Raw genomic sequence first — 21,176 nt, 5'->3', positions numbered from 1 at the left:
GGAGGTATCCAAGCATCACTGTACACTGCAGTTTCTGATGGGTGGCGAAGTCAGGATGGGAGGAACATTTAACAAGAAACATCCCTTTCCTACCTGATCATGCCCCACTCTGACTCCAGTGACTGCTTGCCTAAGGAGTTTAACGCGATCCCAGCACTTAGCAGGGCCAAGATATTTGCTTTTAGTGAGAGCACTGTGAAGGACGCAAGTGGAACCGGCCTGTAGCAGCTTTGCAGCTTTACGCTATTTGTTGTAGAGCAGAAAAGCAGCAAGCGCATTTGTGGTCTTAAAGTCTTCCAGTTTCAGGCAGGGAAGAAGATAACAAATTCCTATCCAAAGCAGCTAATAAATTTTAACACCACTCTACTGAGTTGCTACGCACTGGGGTCTGACTTTTTGGAAACCCAAGTGCATTTATACCCTTACTTGCTTACATTTACAACCTTGGTGGGCCTAGTCCTGTGAATAAAATGTTGTATATGCTAACCACCAGTAGCGATCTTTTAAATAATTAATTTTGAAAGAACTCAGAACTTAGTTCGAAATAGTAAAAGCTTTGCAGCTGGATTCAGAGCTGTTTTTCAGATGAAAAATCAGGGAGACAAGTTTAACTGAAACCTTATATCACGTGTAATCCAAGCAATCCTAGCTGTTAAGTGAAGTCTCAAGGTGCACTGAGGGCAGACATCCAGTTACATTATCAAGTGCCTGTCATATTTTTCCTTTTCCATTTCTTTCACTTTCAGAATCCCCGTAGACGTGTAAGGAGATGACATCCTTTACATTCACTTTTTCTTCCTAATTTTTTTTTTTTAATCTAAGACAGACTGAATTGGATTATTAGCCCAATCAAACCTGATATCTAGATTCTGGCAGAAACCAATATTGAATGTTCCCCTGAGTAATGAAGACCACACGATGCCACGCTAACAGAGCTCACCACACACGCAGCCTGTAACACAGAGGGAAAAATTATTTCACAGCCTCTGTGGCTATCGGGCCACGCTTTGCTACATCGGACAGGGTCGGCTTCTTCTTAACTACATTTATTGACCGTACAACAACGCAACCCTTTTTAAATACAGGTGTTGAGCCTGATGGCACGGAGCAACAATCTGACCAACCCTCTTACGTCCAGGTGTAAAAATAAATAAATAAAAAAGTAAAGATCCCACAGAATCGCAAACATTCAACAGCCGCACGTTCCCCGTTGGCTAGGCGTTTCGGCATTCCTTAGCTCTTCGCCAGCAGCCCGGGCAGAAGGAGGAGGATCCCTGCGTGCTCGGCCTGCGAGAAGCAGGCACCGAGGCAGGGAGGCGAAAAGCCCCGAGGGCCGGCAGGAAACGAGCTCGGCTCAGCTGAGGAGCCGAGCAGCCGTCTCGGCCGCCCCGTGACTCGGCGGGGGAGGCTCGGGGAAACTTCTCACCCCCCCCACCAAGGGCTGGCGCTGCCTGCCCGCTGCTCAGCTCCAGCGGAGGATTTGGAGCGATTCTGGCCGGGGGAAGGCACTGCGAGCACACCCCCCTACCACCCCGGAGCGCCCAGGCGCGGCTTTAACAGAAAATAGAAACACACCCGCGCGGATGGGTTACTCTAAGCCGCGATCGCGACGCTTTTCAATGGGGGGACGGGGTTCCCGTCCTAAGGGGGGGGGGGTCCCCATCCTTCGGGGTGGGTCCCCCGGGGTTCGGCAGCAGAAGTTGCGTCCCGCCCGGCACTGCACGGCACGGCACGGAGAGAGAAAGTTGCGTTTGGGCAGGCACGGGGGAGGGCGGCAGAGCCCAGCCGCTGAGATGCGACTCACCCCCAAAATATCCCCCCCCCCCCCCCCTCCAAAATATCGCCCTCCCTCCCGGCCCGCTCCTACCGCCTGCGGTGGGGTCCCGATGAGCATCTCCAGGTAGTACCCGCGGCCGGAGTCCCCTTGCAGGTTGTCCACCATGGCCAAAAAGTTGATGCTGCCCCCGGGCTCCGAGGCCAAGGCCAAGCCTCCCGGCTCTCCCGGCGCATCCCGCTGCCGGCCCCCGCCGCTCCCCGGCCGCAGCGGCACCGGGGCGGGCGGCGACCCCCGGGGGGCGGCCGGCTGGGACACGCGGAGCGGCAGCGAGAAGAAAGCCCGGCACAGCCCCGCGGCGCCGGCCAGCAGCAGCAGGAGGCTGGGGGCGGCCGGCGGCGCCCCCATCCCGGAGGCACGTCCCGGCTGCGGCGGGGCTCGGCAGGGAGGCAGCGGCCGCCTGGCTGCCGGGCTGGAGCAGCCAGCAGGAGGAGGAGGAGGAGGAGGAAGGCGGGAGCGGCTTCCCCACGCCCCGGCTCCATCTCCCCCCTCCCCTCGGCGCCGAGCTCCTCCTCGCCTTTCTCCCGGCCGGGGAAGTTGTGCTGCTCGCTCAGGCCGCCCGGCCTCCGCCGGAGGGGAGGCGGAGGCTGAGAAACTTGGAGGCTCGGCCCCGGGGCGGAAAGTTTCCGACAGCCCCGGGGGGGACGGCGGAGGATCCGGGCCCCCCGGGGATCCGCGCTGTGGGGTGGCGGTGTCCGTGTGTCCATGTGTCCATGTGCCTGTGTGGAGATTCATCTCCTGTTTTAACGGCGCGTTGCCATAAAACCCGGCACGACAGACGCCTGCTTATTAGAAAGACCGACTGCGAGGCTTTAAATGCCTTCATCATGCATGGAATTAATAGGGGCAGGCCAGCGCGGCCTTTCGGGGGATGGAAAGGCTTGGCCATCTTTGCCCAGGTACTTTGGTGTCCTAGGCACTCCCTAGGCAACTGCCTGTTCTCTCCTTAGGCGTAAACCTGCTCCAAGTTGAGATCTCTCTCCTAATAGCGAGGGATCCCTCCCTCCCTGCGAAGGAAGAGTCCTTCTTAGGGTTTCCAAGTGTTTCAGTGAACTTGAATGAAGTTTCCCGTGGACGTGCTGGTGCTCGCTCCCAGGAAGACTGAGCAAGCTCTTTGCTGGAAGGGCACTCTGGTGAGGCTGTTATTCGTAGCTAGTGCCAGAGGTGCTTGCAGACGGTACTCCTTGCAAGGCAGTTGGAAACCACCGGCTCTTTCTGAAGGAAAAAAAGGTGCCTTCACGTTTCTCACTGACATTTTCTATACCCTGACGTGTCATTCAATTTCTGGAACCCCTCTCCTCGCATTGTAACTCATCCCTTAGATCGTTCCAGTGCTGCTGGGGTATTTCAGCACAAGGTGATGCAGTCCCTGACATCCACCTCAGAGCTCTCCATAGGGAGGAGAAATGCTCTGTCAGGCTCTCAGCCTTACTGTGCTGGAGGTGGGAAGCGAGCAGTGGGATTGCCCTGACAGAGAACTTGAGTAGAGGGAATAGATAAAGGTTGCTCTGTTTTACTTGTGGGAAACAATGCGTCTTACTGAAAGGCTCAATTGTGCAAACTCTGCACCTCCCTGGCCGCAGGAAGCTTTCTGCTTGCCTGACAAGTAGGAAGGTGAAATATTGCAGTCCTGCTCTGTGTAGTCCCACCTGCTCAGGACAGAAGAGCTGGGAAGTGCTGCTCTGGAGGGATGGCAGCTGAACACCTGGGGGAGCGGCAGCTGGGCTCAGAAGAGGTTATCTCCAGGTTGCTACAGTAATGGCTTTTTCTGATGCGGCCGGGATAGCGACGGGTTATGCTGCAAGGCCTGTCTGGTCAGAGCTGAGGCTGAAGGGGATTTCAAGTGGTTAGGGCTCTTCGTGGGTGAGCTGAGAGGTGGAGAAATGCCCCCGCCCCTCTGAGAAAGGAAATGTGGGAAGAAACCAGGAGTATAATTGAACACCCCCTCAGAGTGGAAGGGATATATTTATAACAGTCAGCAGCTATATACATTTTGTTTGAATTCTTTTACAGTACAGTAAGCCTTCCCCCCGCCACTGTTGCTAAGATACATTACCATACTTCTGGGCAAAGCAATCCCTGTCAGAGGAAGTGTATAGTTCCCGAAGTATAGGAGATACAGCATAGCCTTTAAGTGTTCAAGCAAAAACTTGTCTTTTTGTCAGATTGTTTGTTAAAAGTTCCCCGTGTCCTGTTTTCTGCAGACGTAGGTAAGTCTTACAGCACATGTATATCAGAGAGCTGCTGCATGGGGTGTATGCGTAACCTTTCCATCCTTCCAATCACATCATCACAGCCGGGCCCATGTTTGTACAAAAGCAAGTTGTGCGGTTTCTGTCTGCCCTCATCTCTCCTTTATTTACCGAAGAATCTGATGAGGCTTAGACTGTACCGTGCGCAGGTGAGTAGACCTAGCGCACTTATGAACAATGGCAGGAGGGGGCCTTGTAAGAGCAATGCAAACAACTGCTTTTGGAGAAGACATTATAAACTCCTCCCAGAGAGCGGAACATAACTGTACACAATGTTCCATAGAGAGGAAATCATCTGTATGCAATGCAATTACATTCAATGTGCACGTTTATTTGTTTGTGTGCCACATACACCAAATAAATGAAATGTTGGAAATAGATACAAATAAAGGAGTGTCTGGACTCCTTATTTTATAGAATTTTTGAAGAATCTATATTTTTTTCTTTCTGTATTTTTGTTATTCTAAATATGTATCTTTGAGTAAATAGCTTTTAAAAACCTTTAAATATCAGCCTGTGAGAATAGGTCTCTTTAAAAAGTCATTATTTCACATGTAAATTTGCAGGTATGTCTTGACTGTGATCCAAGTTTGCATTCATTTACAGAACCACAGAATCACAGAATAATCTAGGTTGGAAGAGACCTCGAAGATCACCTAGTCCAACCTCTGAAACCATTTACTTTGCTGGTATTATGGTGCTTAAAACCTTGAGCCACTTGAAAGTGAATTGACGTACATCTCTATAACATAACCTTCCACCAGTATTTACAGAGTACAGTGTGTCATAAACATGTAACTGTTGTGTGTTATGGATGAGGTATGTTAACTAAGTCTGAGGGACAGTTGCTATATGGAGATACTAAATTAGGGCTGTTGGGAAAACAGGAATGAAGAAGGCTGAAGATGCAGAGGAAGTGCTGGAGCTAATAGGAACAGAGGAACTCTGGATGACTAAAAAGAGATCCTCTCTTTCCAAAAAGGGAAGCTATTAGGGGACTGCTTAGACTGAAGTGGTTCTCAGCTGTGCCTCTGAAGAAGTCAGGCTGACCTATGCTATCATTATACATATGATAAGGCAAGATGGACACAGAGACTTCTATTCTAAAATTGCTTTGTCTACTTTCCATGTTCCTACTGTTAGCATAATCAATACTTCAGTTTTAAGAAGACTGCTCTTTACTGCTAATTGCACACCTATATGGAAAGAAACCCAGCTGAATCTGCAGTGTACAAACGGTTAATTTGAAAAGTGCAATAGCATTAAGAGAGGGGAGACTTTGTTCTTCTTGCACCTCACTGGGAAATGGTCTTCTCTGTTTGCGGTCTTCTTGCATCAGCCTTTTCATACTTTGGGCCTAGTCCAGGGAAATACTGCTGGCAAGTGACAGAGCAGAAAACAATCAAATGGCAGCAGAGACCACACAGTTTGGCTCTGTTGCATGTCTGCCAAGGCAGAACATCTTCCAAGGCATTGAACAAAAGGTCTGCCTTGTGGGGTGAGATATGTGTCACTCAGGAGAGCTATTCCAGTGATGCTCCTAAGGCTCTAGTAGCATCTCCTGTGCCAAAGTGAGGGCATGGACAGTCTGGGGACCTTGTTTAAGGACTGAGCATATGCACAGTGCGTAGAACTTGTCCAAAATTTATTTTATGGCTGAAGAATACATGGTTGGGTATGTAGGTGCAAATGTTTAGTGTCCTTTATCTCTTTGCTGTGGGTAGAATATCTTGGTAAGGTTGTTGTCTTTGACCACTGTCTATGCAGATAGGTTTCTGAATGATTATGTATCCATTTGGCTACAGCTGAACGATATGGGATGTTGAACTGTCTTCTGTCAAAGCTCCATTAAAAACAAGCAAAACATAATTCTTAGTTGCTGCTGCCAGTACTGGAGACTGGCTGAGTTGAACTTGGGAATTATCCGAAGGCATTGTTTTGTGGTAGATGCTGTCACCCGGTTGGGTGCTGAGGTCCCTATTCCACATCTTCCGTGGAACAAGGTCCTCTACCCAAGCACGATTTCTCAGGTTGTGAGCTCATCTCCATTTGGAGCACGAGGCCCTTTCTCCCATTGAAACCTCCACGCCCCAAAACATTTCCTTTCTCCCCTGAGCCCTCAAGCCCTCATACACTCTTCTCTGCCCCACCTCATCCCTTTGTCAGGGGAAAAGTGATGTGCCACTGACCAAAGGAGATGTGAAAATGAGCTTGATTTCTGCTTGTCACACCACTAGAGCAGAGGGTATGCATAGATGGCACCACCCCTCCTTTGTGGAAAGGGGCAGGAGCAAAGGAAGGGGAGGCAGAACTACAGCTGCAGGTTGAAGTGCCTCAAAGTGCAGCTGGCCCAGGCACTATAGGCTCAGATGGCAGCACAGAGCAGAGGTCAAGATTAGGGTCTTGGACTTCCCAAAGTCCCATCAAAAAAATCCCATCAGTAAATTTGGTACTATGATTTGTACTTCTTGTATCACCTGTGGTTTAACTCTTGTAAACTGTGGGCCTGAAGTAGCTCATTGCTAACTGGGAGGGTGGGTGTTTGAGTTTCTGCCCCATGTCTGAGGCAGCCTGCAGAATTCTGGTTGAATGCATTGACCACTCTCAGAAGAGTTTTTTTTTTTTTTTTCCTCAGAAAGTTCTGCAGGCATCCTCAACTCTATTCTCTAGCTGGCACCACGGAAGAAATCATTTGTGGGTTAGACCTTAAAATGATCCGATATTGACCTTCTGATTCCAGACCTTCCTACAACACAAAAAGGCAATAGTTATAAATTTATAAACTATGAAAAATTAAACATGCAGTGAACTATAACAGCACTTTAAAAACACCATATTCAGAGCTGGCACATACTGCTGAGATTTCTCAGATACTTTCACAACCATGTGGGGCTGCAATCTCCTTGCCCAGAATTGATAGACTATTCATTTATTGTTAATAGTAAGAGTAGAAAGACGTGATAATTAGTGGACGTTCAGGAAACTAGTAATCTTGGACAAGATTTTTCAGAAGTGCTTAGACCTCAACAGCGTTTACTGGCAAATGGAGGAGATGGGATATAGAATCCTTCTGAAGGGCTGGGCATTAGTTACTTTTGGGAGGTAAATGCATGGAGTACAGTTTTGTTCCAGTCCATCTGTGTACCAGATGTTCAACAAAGGAGGTTACAGGCATGTTCCTGGCTGCACCCCTCTTAGAAGCTGCAGCCAGGATCTGTCTGTAAATAACCTTGTCATTTAATGGAGCTGTGTGTCTATATCTATGTCCGTCCTTTGGAGACACTGAGGAATCTTATAATGAATCACATTGTCCACACAGCCAACTCAAAGCTGGGAATTTGCTGTCTGTCTTTGCTTTCTTTGTGGTATTCTGCTTAACAAATTCATGCTGAAATGTTTAAGCACTAAATGATCTCATGGATGGCAAAATCAGTTCCTGTAGCCTGTCTTTATAACTTGCTTTTTTTTTTTTTTCATCCACCGTTCCTTATCAACCTGATGTTGATCATGAAGTTGATCATGATGCATCCAGTCCCTGAAGACTGGATGCAGCAAGTATGTTTGGCCATAATCTATAAAGAGCTGCAGTTTCTTTAATTTATATTCCATAACTCAGTGGCTGCTGGTTGGACATGGAGCTTCCTTCCTTTCCTGTCCTCCTGGACCAATAAATTACTGGCTTCTAGTTTAGATATACTGAGGTAGTAAATAAAATCTGAAATGCTGAAGGCTGAATGTGAACCACAGACTTCAGGCCAAGTGTCTGATTGACACTTAGATGAAAAAATTTGGAATGACGATCTAGCTAGCTGTAGTTAGAAGGATTAATTAAAGATTTTTAAAATCTATTTTTGTTTTGTTTTGTTAAATGATTATTTGCAATCTGATAATGAGCTCTTTATTTTTTATTTTTGGCTTTCTAGTGTTGAAATGATCCTTTATTTATAAAATTTGTCCCTTTTTTTGGTCCAAAATGGTAGCAGGGATATGGGTAAAGTATTCATCCCACTGGAAAAAAAAAAAAAAAAAAAAAACTATTATGCTGCTCCCAGTGACCTGGATCTAAATAATCTATTCTGTGATCCATTTCTTTCTGATGAAAAAATAACCTAAAACTTGAGCTCTTTTTTTCCCAAAATTCTTAGAAAGATTGAATTTCTTCTGTGAAGGCACATAAAGATGAACATGTGCATGAAAAATGAATATGTTACTAGTGAAGTAGTCCACAAGCGCTGAAATATTCTTGGCATCTAAGCCAGAGGGAAAACCCAGTGCATCTGAGAGAGGTTTGCAGCTATCAGCTTGGCAAAATAAGGTTTTATTGTTATCCTTCTGGGCCTCTGGAGACCCCTGAAATGCTTTACTGGGGCTAGAGAAAGGTGAAATGGAATTGTGTTTTACAGAACCAAATCCAATAGCAACTGTAATGCTAGTTCATGATGTTCCAGGGTATATTTAGCCTTTTGAGTGTTACTGCTAATGATAAGCCCCAAATGCTACTTAAAACTCACACATACTTTTGAAAACCGATAATGAACTGTTTTTAGCGGTGAGTGTTGGTCTTCCTGTAGGATAAAGCTAAAAAACAGTTTAGGTACTTTAAGGTTAAACAAGTCAATCAGTAAAAGGACTGTTTTCCTACAGTCACCTGGTAATGACAGTAGATGAAATGATCCAGACAAAGTATGTCCTAAGGCAAAACACTATGATCCCACTTAAAAAAAAAAAAAAAAAAAAAGATCCATGATCTTAGAAAGTGTGATTACATTATTAATGTGTAAAACGTTACATGCCTTTGCACTTCAATTTTTCTCCGTCTTTATAAAAATTCATTATTCCTCATCAGATACAGGCTTATAGGTCTTCTCATTATTTATGTCTCCTGCCGTTTGTTTCAGGTACCCAACAATGAGAATAATTATGCTTGCCTTTTTGTATTCTTTGTTTTCAGGAAACAATGCATCAGGGAGGCTGTTTCAGAGACTCAAACTCTCACAGGCAGACAGCCAAGAGGCAGAAGTCTGAAAACAGCTGAAAAAACTTCAGGTGATTCTTCCCTCATTTATTACTTTAGAGCCCATTGAGGTAAACCAGGCTGATTTGTTGCTGATAAGGGCAAGATCTGGCCATTTTACTTCAATTTTTCTTTCATCCATAATAGTTTATACTACTGCTTATGAAGGATATTAAAAATGCATATTACTTGGAGCTGGTTGCGTGACTTCTGGTTGATAATGTAAGGCAAGTTAGAGAAGCTTATAGCTTTGCTAATCTTAAAGGGTGAACTTTTTCAGGCTGCAGGTCTGCCAGAGACTTGTACTGTTTTGTGCAAGTTTGTTTCTGGCCTTCCTGAGAAATGCGCTGGAGAAAAATACTGTGCTCTGCAGCTTAAAGAAAAACAGTCCAGTGGGAGATTATTATTATTATTATTATTATTATTTGTGAGGAGCAGATCTGGAATGCCTGGGTACTAGGAAAAAAAAAAGTTGCCTGTCTATGAGGTATATGTCTTCCATTGTTTACTTAAAAAAAATCTGAACCTTGTCTAGTTATTATCCCCCCCAAACCTCATTTTACATGTGCACAGCAGCAACCTGCCTAGCAGCTTATTTCCTCCAAGGACTCCTTTTACACTGAACGTGTTCCATCTCTGCTGGTCTTCATCTTCAGGCTCAGGAGCGCTGTTTGGTCCTCACCTGGGGCTCAGTAAGACTTTCTTTGAAGTTACTGCTCTTTGGTGCTGCACTGCTGGATGTAGGAATGGAGGTCGCAGAAATGACTATACACCTCTGAGGAGAATGCAAGAGAAGACAGCTTCCACAGTGTAATGGAGCAGGGCTTAGTTTGGCAGGCGCAGGGCTGTGAAGAGGAGAGCTCTGAAAGTGCAAAGAGAAAGGGACATGCACAGCAGCATGACTTGGAGGCGAAGAAGGGGTGCATATGTGGGAGCAGCAGGAGCAGGCTATCAGCACGGAGCTAAAGAAGCCATGGTAACTTTAAAACTCTTCTTACCCAATGAGAATATGACTGCACAAATCCAACATGCCTCAGATGTATTAGTTTGTTAATTAACTAAGAATTCCCATAAGGGAATCTTTTTTCTTTTTTTTTTCTCCTTTTTCTTTTTTCAGAACAAGTAGACCTTCTGGATTCTTACAGGCATGTCATTGCTTTTTCCTTCATAGTCTCTCTCAGCTGGATGAGTTTATTGACTGCATTTCAATGCCTTCTGAAGAACCACACATAAAAAAAAATACTAAAAAAACCCAACACCTTCACAGTACTCTGGTCTCCATGGCAAAGGTTTGGCTGCTATTGCTTTTGAATAAGAATTTCGGGATATAGTACCGATAATCCTATTAGTCTGTCTAGGAAACAAAAAAATATGAAATGAAAGTTGACTCAGTGTTGAAAGTAATCTCCTTTATTGGACTTGTATGAGAATACATGTTTCAAAGAGAAAAAAACATTGAAAAATGGCTGTCTCATCTTTCCGGGGTCTCACAAAGGCTGAAGTTCCATGTTTTGACTGTACGAAGGGACTGGGTGTGTTTTAGGTTACCTTATGTTCACAGTACCCTATCCATCTCTTATACCCTTTATGGGTATAACAAACGAGAGCCGTAACATACTGTTTAGGTTCACTCTACTAACTATAAGCAGACTCTGCATTATATAGTTCATGATTACCACTTGAATTTGTAAGAAAGTTGGCAGGAATGCCTTCTGCTAGGTGACCTTTGCAAATGTGGCTGCTGCTGCTACATGTAGTACCTAGGAAGTTGGTGTTTACTGTACTGGCTCTCTCCAGGCGGACTCCAGAAAGGAGGACACAGCAACTCTTTGAGGCTTGGCAGAAGAAAATCAGAGATGTCACTTCCTACTCCATTCCTGCCAAATACAGTTAGAACTTTTGCTGCGGAGAACATCATTTAGGGATTGCAATTAAACCTTGACATGTGAAATGCTTAATTTTCAGCAGCTGATGCCATAAACAGAATGCAGATACCAGGAATGGAGTATAATTTGTTTTTCTTGCAATGAATACAAGGTATAAAGTGTTTATTGACTTAAAAAGAAAAACTGAACAAACAGAATAAAGAAGAAAGCATGCACGGATGCTTTGAAGGAAAGAATGTTTTTATTTCATACTTTGAAGAAATTGTTCAACTAGTTCAGCCGTGTAAAAATGTGACCGCTCTAATGCTGCCAAGGGCAGTGAGATCAGGGATAATCTGCTGAGGAAATGCAGCTCACGCAGGCCAACAGGCGTGTTTTAAACTTACAACACCATTTTTTCAAAGAGGGAAGCAAGAAGGGGAGAAGAAGGGAAGTAGAAGGGGAGACCAGTACTGAAGGGTCTCCTTCAGCATGAAAGGAGATAGAAGGGGAGACCAGTACTGTTCTTTTCTCTCTGAAGAATCCCATTACCTGTTTTGAGGAATGTTCTCTCTGCTGTTTGCTATAGAAACATGTAGATTTGGGGGACAGTCAGACTGCTGTATATTCTCCCCCATGAGGTCCTGCAAACAAACAAACAAACAAACAAACAAAAAACACAACTGAATGTGATTAAGATGCTAAATAATAATTACTAAGCAGGGAGAAAGCACGAGAGAAAGCTATTCTGGTCTTAATTCTCACTTCGATGTACTGCTTGTCTTCATGTTCCTCATGTTCTTCATTTTGTTCTCCTCTTTTTCACGTTCTCTTCTTTTAAAGTAGTTCTGGTATACACATGCACGTTTATCTGTATGCATATGCTGCCTTTGCAAACCCTGTAGTCCAAAGAACAATTCTCAAGCCTAATGGGGGAAAAAAATAAAGCTCCCTTTGTACTTAGGAACATGAAATGATTCTGTCCATTTTTTTTCCCCTAGAGAGGCCTGAGTCAGTGAAAATGTGGGATTGGAGTGGAATGTCTGTTCAGTGTAGTTTTGACTCTTGCAAGTGGTGCTGTACTGGAATTCAGTAATGACTAAAGAGCAACTTCTTCTGAAGTTAGCACTGGTGATTGCTGAACGTTTTCCAGTAGATCTACAGGCCATTTTAAGACAGAAACAAACAATGCCTTATTTGTTTAAAACCGCAGCAAAAACAGTTGCTGCTGAAACTAATCAAGGTACATGTAATGCACATGTTTTCCTTCACCTACAGGGATTATTATTCTAAGATATGTACAAGTATATAACTCATGTTACTTTAACTCTTTGAGGTTCATTTGATCAGTGTTTTTGTCTTACACTTTTCTTTTTTCAGTCACACAGAGAATTTATCAGTGCCTTCTCTTCCTTATTATTTCTGGTTGTTCTTTCTCTATATTTCTTTGTAAACTTAAAATGGTTTCCTACTATGTAAGCTAGGATCAACTTTTTTTTTTTTTTGAGATGCGAGAAGATTACTTTCTAAAGCATCTTTCTTTCTATTCTGTGGACAGCAGACTAGAAGAGTCTTTAGTCCTTGTTCTCATTCTTGCCCTGGGACTTATTTTGGCTGTAGTCATTTAACATTTTCATTTTGCTGTTTTTGAAGTCTCCCCTAGAGCTGTCGGGGCTACAGCTGAAGGTTAAACTTCTCATTTCCTGAGTGGGCAGTGATGGTATACTTATTGTAGCAGAGATGAGTGGTGGTGGTATTCTATGAACTTTAGATGTTGCTCCTTCCCCCTGCCATATGACTGCTTTGCCTGTCTGGGAAGAGATACCCCAGACACAAATCAGAGTAAGCAAGCGACCAAGCTAGGAATGTGCTAAGTTAGAAAGAAATTCCACAGGAGAAAAATGTAACTTTAACGATAGTCCTTAAGCACTAAGGGATGAGCCCTTGAAGCTCTTTAATGCTCTTGCTCTGTGTCATTCTACTGCCACACATTCTTGCTTTGCACAAGAATCAACTCTCCTGAGCTGTGTTTAACACTGGATAATTTCCTTCTTCTTCACTATCATGGTATTGGGTTTGTAGGGTTTGTAGCTCACCTTTCTTCCCACCTCACTGACTGAATTTTCTTGAGTTTTTAACTGTTTTGAGGTGCTTCTCTTAGAAGGTTGGCCAGGGTATTGTTTTCAGTCTGTATGTTATCTTTACATTTACCCTATCAGCAGCGTTTTTGCACTTGGCCAGTGATATTGGAATGCTCATAGCACCTAGGTAAGTTTCTTCTTTCTTGTCTGCTCACATTCTCATCAATAATTCTGTTTCTACCTCCCTTATCTTCCTCTTGGAGAGATACAACTGCTTTAAAGATAACAAAAACAGAAATTCGTTTCTTCCCCTCTGATTCTCACTATTCATCTTTCCTTTCTCAGTAGCAACATTTGTGTCATTTTGGTTGTTATTGCCAAGAAAATACCTTTTTAAAAACAAGTGGTGTTCTGCCCTAGACCCTTCTCTCCCACACTGTCAGAACAGGCATGTATATTTTTAAGCACAGTCACCAAGTTTCTTAATTTTGGTTCAGTGGATAAGCTCCTCCATGTTTCTCTTGTTTTGCACCTCAACATCAACCATATCATCTATGCCTATTTTTTCATTTCACTACATACTCTTTGCAGTCTCTTAAAGCTTATGCAGATCAGACTGATTTTTCACTTTTCACCATTCCTCATTGTTCCCATCTTTTCTGAAGACTACCTATTGTTAGTCTAATATTCTTACCTTCTTATTATGGCTTTTCTGTTTATTCTTCTCAGCTCCCTTACCACCTGCCAATTCAAATGTTTCATTTTAGCAGAGTTTTCTCATTCCTTGACATTTCTACATCATGCTTTTCTCATTTTGTCCTTTGGATTTTTTCATTACTCCTTTCACTTCTCATTTGTTTCCACAATTTAAATCTCTTTTCAAAAGGAATTTTTATGTTCTTCTACTTAATCCCCAGCATACTGTCTCTCATATATCATCAATGCTTGTTTTCTTTAGTAACTATACAGCCCTGGAAGGTATTGAGCTTGCATGATGTTTCTCTGTTGTTGTTGTTTATATAATCCTCCTCCAAGAGTCATACTAGAAACCATTAATAAGTGTATAGGCTTTTTATTTCCAGGTTCATTATTACCCTGATTATAAGTAGAAAAAGAATAATTTTAGGATTATATTTCCCAGAAAGACAAAAATATCAGGAGACTTCTTTTGAAAGGGACCTAAGATACAAGAACTCACAAGCATCTTCTGTAGTGCCTGAAAAAATACTGCAGTGGAAGTGCAATCCAACAGCGGAAGGAGAGCGAGAGGAAAACTTTGAAGGGTGTACAAGGCCCATCTAAAAGCAACATCTTGGGCTGCAGAAATTTTCTTGTCTTTTTACATCCTATGCCTTTTCATCCCATGGGCCAAATACAAACTGTCACAGATTTCCATCTGAACCATGCAGAGCAATGAAAAGGCTACAAGTGTGCTCTAAAGCTGGAAGCCTAGAGGCAGAACCCAACTGTGAAAGTCAAAGTAACATACATCTGGTCTGGGGATACACCATACTGTTTAGGGTCCTGATTTTATCTTGAGCATTTTGTTATTCATTGTGTGTCTGTAGCACTCAGATCCTGCAGACAGATACTTTTGGTGTCTCTTCTTTCATTAAATAAATAAATAAATAAATAAATAAAGCTTGCTTCTATCCTTAATATTTCTAGAGGAAAGAACATGGGATGTGAATATGTTTGAAAGGTTCATAAACCAGAATGTGGTTGCTATACGAGGGCTTTTTATTTTTATTTTTATTTTTATTTTTATTTTTATTTTTTAATTATGTTAGGATTTTAAAATCCATGTTCATGATTTGGAGGACAGGTGATTTGTCATTTGCCATCATATTCAGAGTTTGAAAGTACTCAGTGGAAATAGTTCTCATTCCGACCAGAGGTGAAGAGATGTAGAAGGATCACTTCTTTTGATAAGCCTTTGTAATAAGAGAAAGAGTGGGGGAGAAGAGCATTTCCATACAAAAATCACTGAAGGAGCTGGGTTTACATGATACGATTATCAGGGGAGAGGCAGAGTCATGTGCAAACTGAGGAAACTGGAAAAGAGTTATGAGAAACTGTTTTATGTGCTTGCATGCCTGAGAGGATAAAGATCTCTTAAAATACGCTTAGCTGTAAGTCTTGAGTGGGCTTATGCCTGCAGTTCAGAGATGTCAAGCTTGGAGACCTGCAATAGGGCATGCTAGCTCTTTAGAGACCTGGAAGAATGGCTGGCTCCACTGTGCAATTCAGTGACGCACAGCTGTGGGGATTTAGACCAAGTATTTGATCATTTGATTTGGCTTATAAGAACCAGCATAGAACAAGGGAAAATAATGACAAAGCTTCTTGGAAAAGGACAGGATATGCTTAGGGTAAGGGGAGCCTGAAGAATCCTGCACTTTTTGCTGAGAGGAGGAAAACGCAGGTAAGGGAGTCAAATAATGGGGATTGGTCAGGAGATTTCTCACCAGGGTATCATGATGCTCATTAGCCTTGAAGGCGAGACTAGCCTGAGGCCACTTTCAATATGTTGTTTAAACACTGGGCCTAGTTCAGAGGCTCTGGCAGCTAATTTATTGCTGCTTCTCTGACACCTCAGGAGACTGACTAATTGCAGAAGTAGTTTAGCCCATGTAGGGGAATTCTTTAGTTTGAATGTCAAATTGTAGAACACAGCTATAGTGCTTTTGGACCTTGGCCAGTATGTGTGTGTCTTGATACACTGAGCCAGGTGGGTTTGCTGGTCTGGAGAACATCTGTCCTGTGGTCCCTTGAAAGATGTATGCATGCTGGACACAACTCTTGGGCCTTTTTCTGTCTCCTGTACTGCAGTGTCATATAGTCTACACTCCCAAAATATCTCCGGAAGGAAATGTTCTTCAGGAGAAAAACCTCTTTGTAGTTTCTTCCATATCCCAAAAGAGTATTCAGGCAGACTTGCTGCTGGACAGTATTATTAACATTATTAACATATTAACGTATTATTATCATAAGAATTGGCAGCTAGTCTAGTCAGGCTAGTTTGAGATTAGGGGACAGGAGGGAAGAGACTTGCACATGCTTCCCACCTAACTGCAAAAGCAAGGCAATGTTTGCTTCAGGGTGCCTACATACCTCTCTGGGCAAAAGTCACAAAGTGGCATTCTGTGGTATAAGCAGTGGATTCGTATTTTTCCTAACAGACATACTCAAAAGCCATGAAGTCCTTATGTGGATTTTAGGCACCTGAGTCCAACCTATGATTCCAAGCACCATCTGCTCGTTATCATCTAAACTCAGAGACTGCTGGGTCCCTTTGTCTTCTCTCCTCCTGTCCCCTGATATTTTGCTCTGCTGAAATATATCTGAATGAGCATTCCAATGTACATAGGGACACAATCATTTCAATATCATAAAGTCATAGAAAAATCTGGCTGGATGGGATCACTAGAGGTCATGGAGAACAGCTTCCCACTTAAAATCAGACTATTCCTGACACTAGGTCAGGTCAACTGGGGTTCTCTCCAGATGGTTCCTTCTGTAAACCTCCGAGGATGGAAAATCCATGATCTCTCTGAGCAGCGTGTTTTCATGGTGTGCAATGCTGTCCTATATGTTCAACCTGAACTTCGCAAAATGTAATGTATGTAGATGTTACCTCTTTTGTTATTTCCTGACTCCATTGAGATTTTTTCTGTGTGTGTTACCTTTGTAACTGTTTTTCAAGTCAGTGTAAGCTGCTATGAATTCTCCTTTTAGCCTCGTTTACAAAACAAGCCCAGATCCCTGCAACCTCTCCTCACAGGACCTGTGCTTGAGGTCCCTGACCTATTTGGTAGCCCTCTGCCAGTCCCTCTCCTGATTCCCTCTGTCCCTGTTGAACTGGGTACCCACAGCTGGCCACAGTATTCCAGGTGTGCTCTTACCAGTGCTGACCAGACGAGTATAATAAACTTGCTTGGGCATGTTGTCCACAGCCCTCCAAGTGTGACCTGTTGTAGTTTGCTGTATGCACAGTGTGAGTACACTGCTGTCTCTTCTTCAACCTGGTGTACACCATCACCTGAAGTCCTTCGGAAGCAACTGAAGAGTCCCTTGGAAGCAACTGACAGTTGCTTCCCAGCTTGTGGTGATACATGGGGTTGTTTCACCTGAGCTGCAAAACTTTGTCCTTCTCCTTGTTGAATGGCATGAGGTTCCTGTTGGCCCAATCTTCCCCTTCTTCAGGGTTGCCTTGGATTTAAGCTGTGCCATTCAGCATGCCAGATATGCTCCTTAATGCAGTGCCTGAGAGTGAAGTCTGTCCTTCAGGTGGGTTCTTGATGGAGGTGTTAAACCATTTTCCCTCCACTGATGACCCCTGGGGCACTCTGCCTGACAGTGAGTCACTGATCTCTGCTCTTTTGGGTGCAGTGGCATAGCCCAGCGGTCTGTTTGGCCAGCTGTACAAAAATGGGAACGCTGTGGGTGATGGTGTCAAAAGCCTGACTGAAGTGAAGGTGTGCTACAGCCCCTGCTCTCTGCCCATCCCCGTAGCCAGTCATCTTGTCATAGAGGGCAGTGAGGTTGGTCAGGCAGGGTGATAGGTCTGTGAAATTGCTTGCTGAGTGTCCCTTTGTACCTTTTTTGCCCTTCATGTGCTTAGGAATGGATTTCAGGAGGTGGTTTATGTGTCTCTTCCTGAGCCGAGGTGAAGCCAATGGGCCTATAGTGCCTTGGGCCCTGCTGCTTTCTGTTCTTGAGACTGGCCTTATGATAGTCTTTTTCCCGTAGTCAGGTCACCTTCCCTGATTATCACGATTTTGTACAGATGGTAGGCGGGGGCCTTGCTATCACATCAGCCAGCACTTGCAGCACCCTTCAGCAAATCTTGCAGATCTGGATTAGTTTTTCTGTATAGTCTTGTAGTGGGTTTACATGGCAAGGTTTTGGTAGCGGGGGCCCATGACGGTGGTTTCTGTGAGAAGAATCCAGAAGCTGCCCCATGTTAGATAAGGGCCCCGCTGCTGGCCAGAGCCGAGCCAATAAGCAATGTTTGTGCCTCTGTGAGAGCATATTTAAGAAAAGAAAAAAATAATAATAAAATAAAATAAAATAAATAAATAAAGATGCTGCTCAACAGCAGCTGGGAGAGAGAGGAGTGAGAAACAGCCTTGCAGACGCCAAGGTCAATGTAGCAGGAGGGCAGGAGGTGCTCCAGGCATGCAGCAGCAGTTCCCCTGTGGCCTGTGGAGATGCCCCTGGTGGAGCAGGCTGTCCCCCTGCAGCCCATGGGTCCCACACGGAGCAGATCTCCACGCTGCAGCCCATGGAGGAGCCCACGTGGAGCAGGTGGATGTGGCCTGGACGAGGCTGCGGCCCATGGAGATCCCCCGCAGGAGCAGGCCCCGGGCCGGAGCTGCAGCCCATGGAGAGGAGCCCACGCAGGAGCAGGGGGTCTGGGGGGTGCTGCCGCCCGTGGGGGACCCGTGCTGGAGCAGTTTGCTCCTGGGGGATGGATGGACCCCGTGGTACGGAGCCATGTGGGAGCAGTTCTTGAAGAGCTGCTGCCTGTGGGCAGCCCCCACAGGATCAGTTTGGGAAGGACGGCATCCTGTGGGAGGGACCCCATGGGGAGCAGGGGCAGGGAGTGACCTTGAAGGAGCAGCGGAGACGAAGTGTCAGGGACTGACTGCAGCCCCCATTTCCCTTTCCTCTGCACTGCTCGGGGGGAGGAGGTGGAAGAGTGTGGATGGGTGTGAAGGTGTTTTTGGTTTCTTTCCTTTGTTTCTTACTTCTCTAGCCTATTAGTAATACACAATAAATGTTATTATCTCCCTACTATGAGTCTGATTTGCCCATTAATTGTTGAGCAATCTCCCCATCCTTATCTCAACCCTTGAGCCCTTTGCATCGTATTTTCTCACCCTTTCCCCTTGAGGAGGGGGAGTGAGAGAGTGGCCGATGTGGAGCTTGACTGCCCACCCAAGTAAAACCACCACAAATCTGTAATCAGTTACCCTCCCATCGCTGGCTATGCTTCTTCTTCCCAACCTCTGTGATAAGCACAGAGGAATTAGACAAGACTTTAACTTTGAAGACTAAGGAAAAAATTAAGCATTGAATACATTGCTACCTTTTGCATTGTCTGTCTCTGTGTGTGTACACTGAAGTACACACTGTCTGTGCATGTACTGTTGGGATGTTCTCAGAGGGTTTTTGGTGTCAATTGTTGATACTGGTTTAAGAAAAAAACAGTTTTGCATTGCAGCAGATCGGGCCTGTTCATATTACTCAAAATTATGCCTTAGCTGAGGTGCAGCACATTCTGTCTGAAAATGTCTTTCAAAAATTTCTTAGTCAAGCTTCATTTTGATGAAACAATCATGCTCTGTAATTGTAGGAAACTCAAAAGAATGTGCATCTGTTTTAAATGCTTTCCTTGAGGTTTTGTATGGTTTCAGAGCACGGTAATACTGATAATGACCATAGCTCAGCTGATGCATGGTAATTTGTTAAACTGTGACACAATGTCGTCCTCAGAGTACTTTGGAGGGAGCTGCACAAAAATAATGTGAGAGTGTCAGACTCCTTCATCTCCAGGACATTTGCTCTGTTAAGGGCTTTTGTGTTCCCACCAGGATGAGGGCAATATAACTGTGTGTGACTTACATCCGCCTTTTTTATAGTTCTAGTAATAGGTAGTGATCTGAACAAGAATAGACCGGGGCACTCTTCTGTCATTTTACATAAGAGATAATCAAATTATCTGAGAGATCAGAAGAATTCGATGAAGGTGGACCATAACTGCAGGACAAAGGCATGCTTTTGCATAATGGGAACTTTAAACAGAGTGCTTATGTAACTTGGTAAAGAGTTTAGATTCAAAGAAACAAGTTTTTTTTGTTTTTTTTTTTTTTGAAACTCTTTCCCACTTCAAAGATCAAGAGGTTTCTTTATGAGAAAGGAAGGCAGTGAATTCATAACAAACAAGTCAAACCACAAGTGCTTTGTGTAATAGCAACCTGTTGTAGGCAACAGAGATGAAGGGCTCATTTCCTCTTAGGGTAGGAATGGCTGGGCTGAGGACATACTGGGGAAGCCACACCAGACCATGCACTTTCTGAGCTCAGAGCCTGGCAAGCATCCACTCAATGCCTGGCATAAATCCAAGCAGTTTTGGGGAAGATATAGTTACCTGCTTTGCTTTGCATCCACCTGCCAGCATTATCTCAATGCACCCTCCTCCAGCAGGAATCAGGAGAAATGCCAACAAAAGGCCATTGTGTTAGCTTTTCCTGGTGGAAAATGAGCTTTGTATAAAGCTTCATGTTGCCTTGTGCTGTTTCTGCCCTTCCACAACATCAAAAGGTAAGGTTTGTATCCAGGCTAAAAACGTAGCTGGGGATATACCCAGTGTTTCAAAGCGTAAGTTTAATATGCAGAATTAATCTCACGAAGACTACTTTCAGTCACAGTACTTTCAGTCAACAGTACTAACAGTGAGGTGCACTATGGATTTCATTTTTTTTCTTGGGACTATCTGAAGTGTAGTAATTTTGGTAAATGCCGTACCTTGAGTCACAACTTTTTTTCTAAGTAAGACTATTTTGTGAAGACTGCAAAACACTTCAATCTCTTTAATAATTAAAACTTTCATAACTAAATAAATCTCCAGCAGGTCCTATGTGAGGCAATTAGTGGAGTGGGGTGTTTTCTCCAAGGCAATGCTGTGATGATTTGAAGTACCAAACTATCACATCTGCATGTGAGAAATGAAGCAGATTCACATTTTTATTATCATCAATACAAATGAAACACAAAACAAAACAAAACAAAAAAACCACAAACAAACAAACAAAAAACACGAGCAAAAAAAAAAAACATCCTTAAATATCTGGTAGTTTTCATGCCATTAAATAAAACCTAATAGGGAGTAATGCTTCAAGAAGTGAAAATACTGATTACTTTTTACTATTAAAACTCTGAAATATTAAGGAACTAACAAATCATTCAGGTGGAATACAGTTTTTTTGCTATTCAGGAACTGTTTATAAACTGTATTTGGATTCTGAAAATCTATTCTGTGGCTCATATAGATGAACAATTTTCAATTTACATGTGCAATCTATTCAGTTTGACTATTTACCCTCTGTGATATATGTGTGGTTG

At 43.9% G+C, this 21,176-nt stretch overlaps 1 protein-coding gene and 1 long non-coding RNA gene across 4 annotated transcripts in view; both read right to left on the bottom strand.

Moving 5' to 3' along the window:
• The window catches only part of BACE2 (beta-secretase 2), a 46,880-nt gene extending 44,621 nt beyond the window's left edge, over positions 1-2,259 (bottom strand). For 2 of the 3 annotated variants that reach the window (XM_035545935.2, XM_035545936.2), the window contains exon 1: positions 1,868-2,259. In XM_035545935.2, coding sequence (XP_035401828.1) covers positions 1,868-2,182 — 315 coding nt within the window. In that variant the 5' untranslated portion in view covers positions 2,183-2,259. The remainder of the gene's footprint in view (positions 1-1,867) is intronic. The other variant, XM_050716498.1, reaches the window with a different exon arrangement.
• A 9,255-nt stretch (positions 2,260-11,514) lies between these two features.
• Positions 11,515-21,176, bottom strand: part of LOC118247658 (uncharacterized) — a 51,705-nt gene continuing 42,043 nt past the window's right edge. The window contains exon 3 of the long non-coding RNA XR_007708826.1: positions 11,515-11,609. This is a non-coding gene — a long non-coding RNA (uncharacterized LOC118247658). The remainder of the gene's footprint in view (positions 11,610-21,176) is intronic.

This window comes from Cygnus atratus, chromosome 1 (genome assembly GCF_013377495.2).
Source record: "Cygnus atratus isolate AKBS03 ecotype Queensland, Australia chromosome 1, CAtr_DNAZoo_HiC_assembly, whole genome shotgun sequence".
Taxonomy (NCBI): Eukaryota; Metazoa; Chordata; class Aves; order Anseriformes; family Anatidae; genus Cygnus; species Cygnus atratus.
The sequence above is the reverse complement of the archived record's forward strand: the minus strand, read 5'-3'. Positions and strand labels throughout refer to the sequence as shown.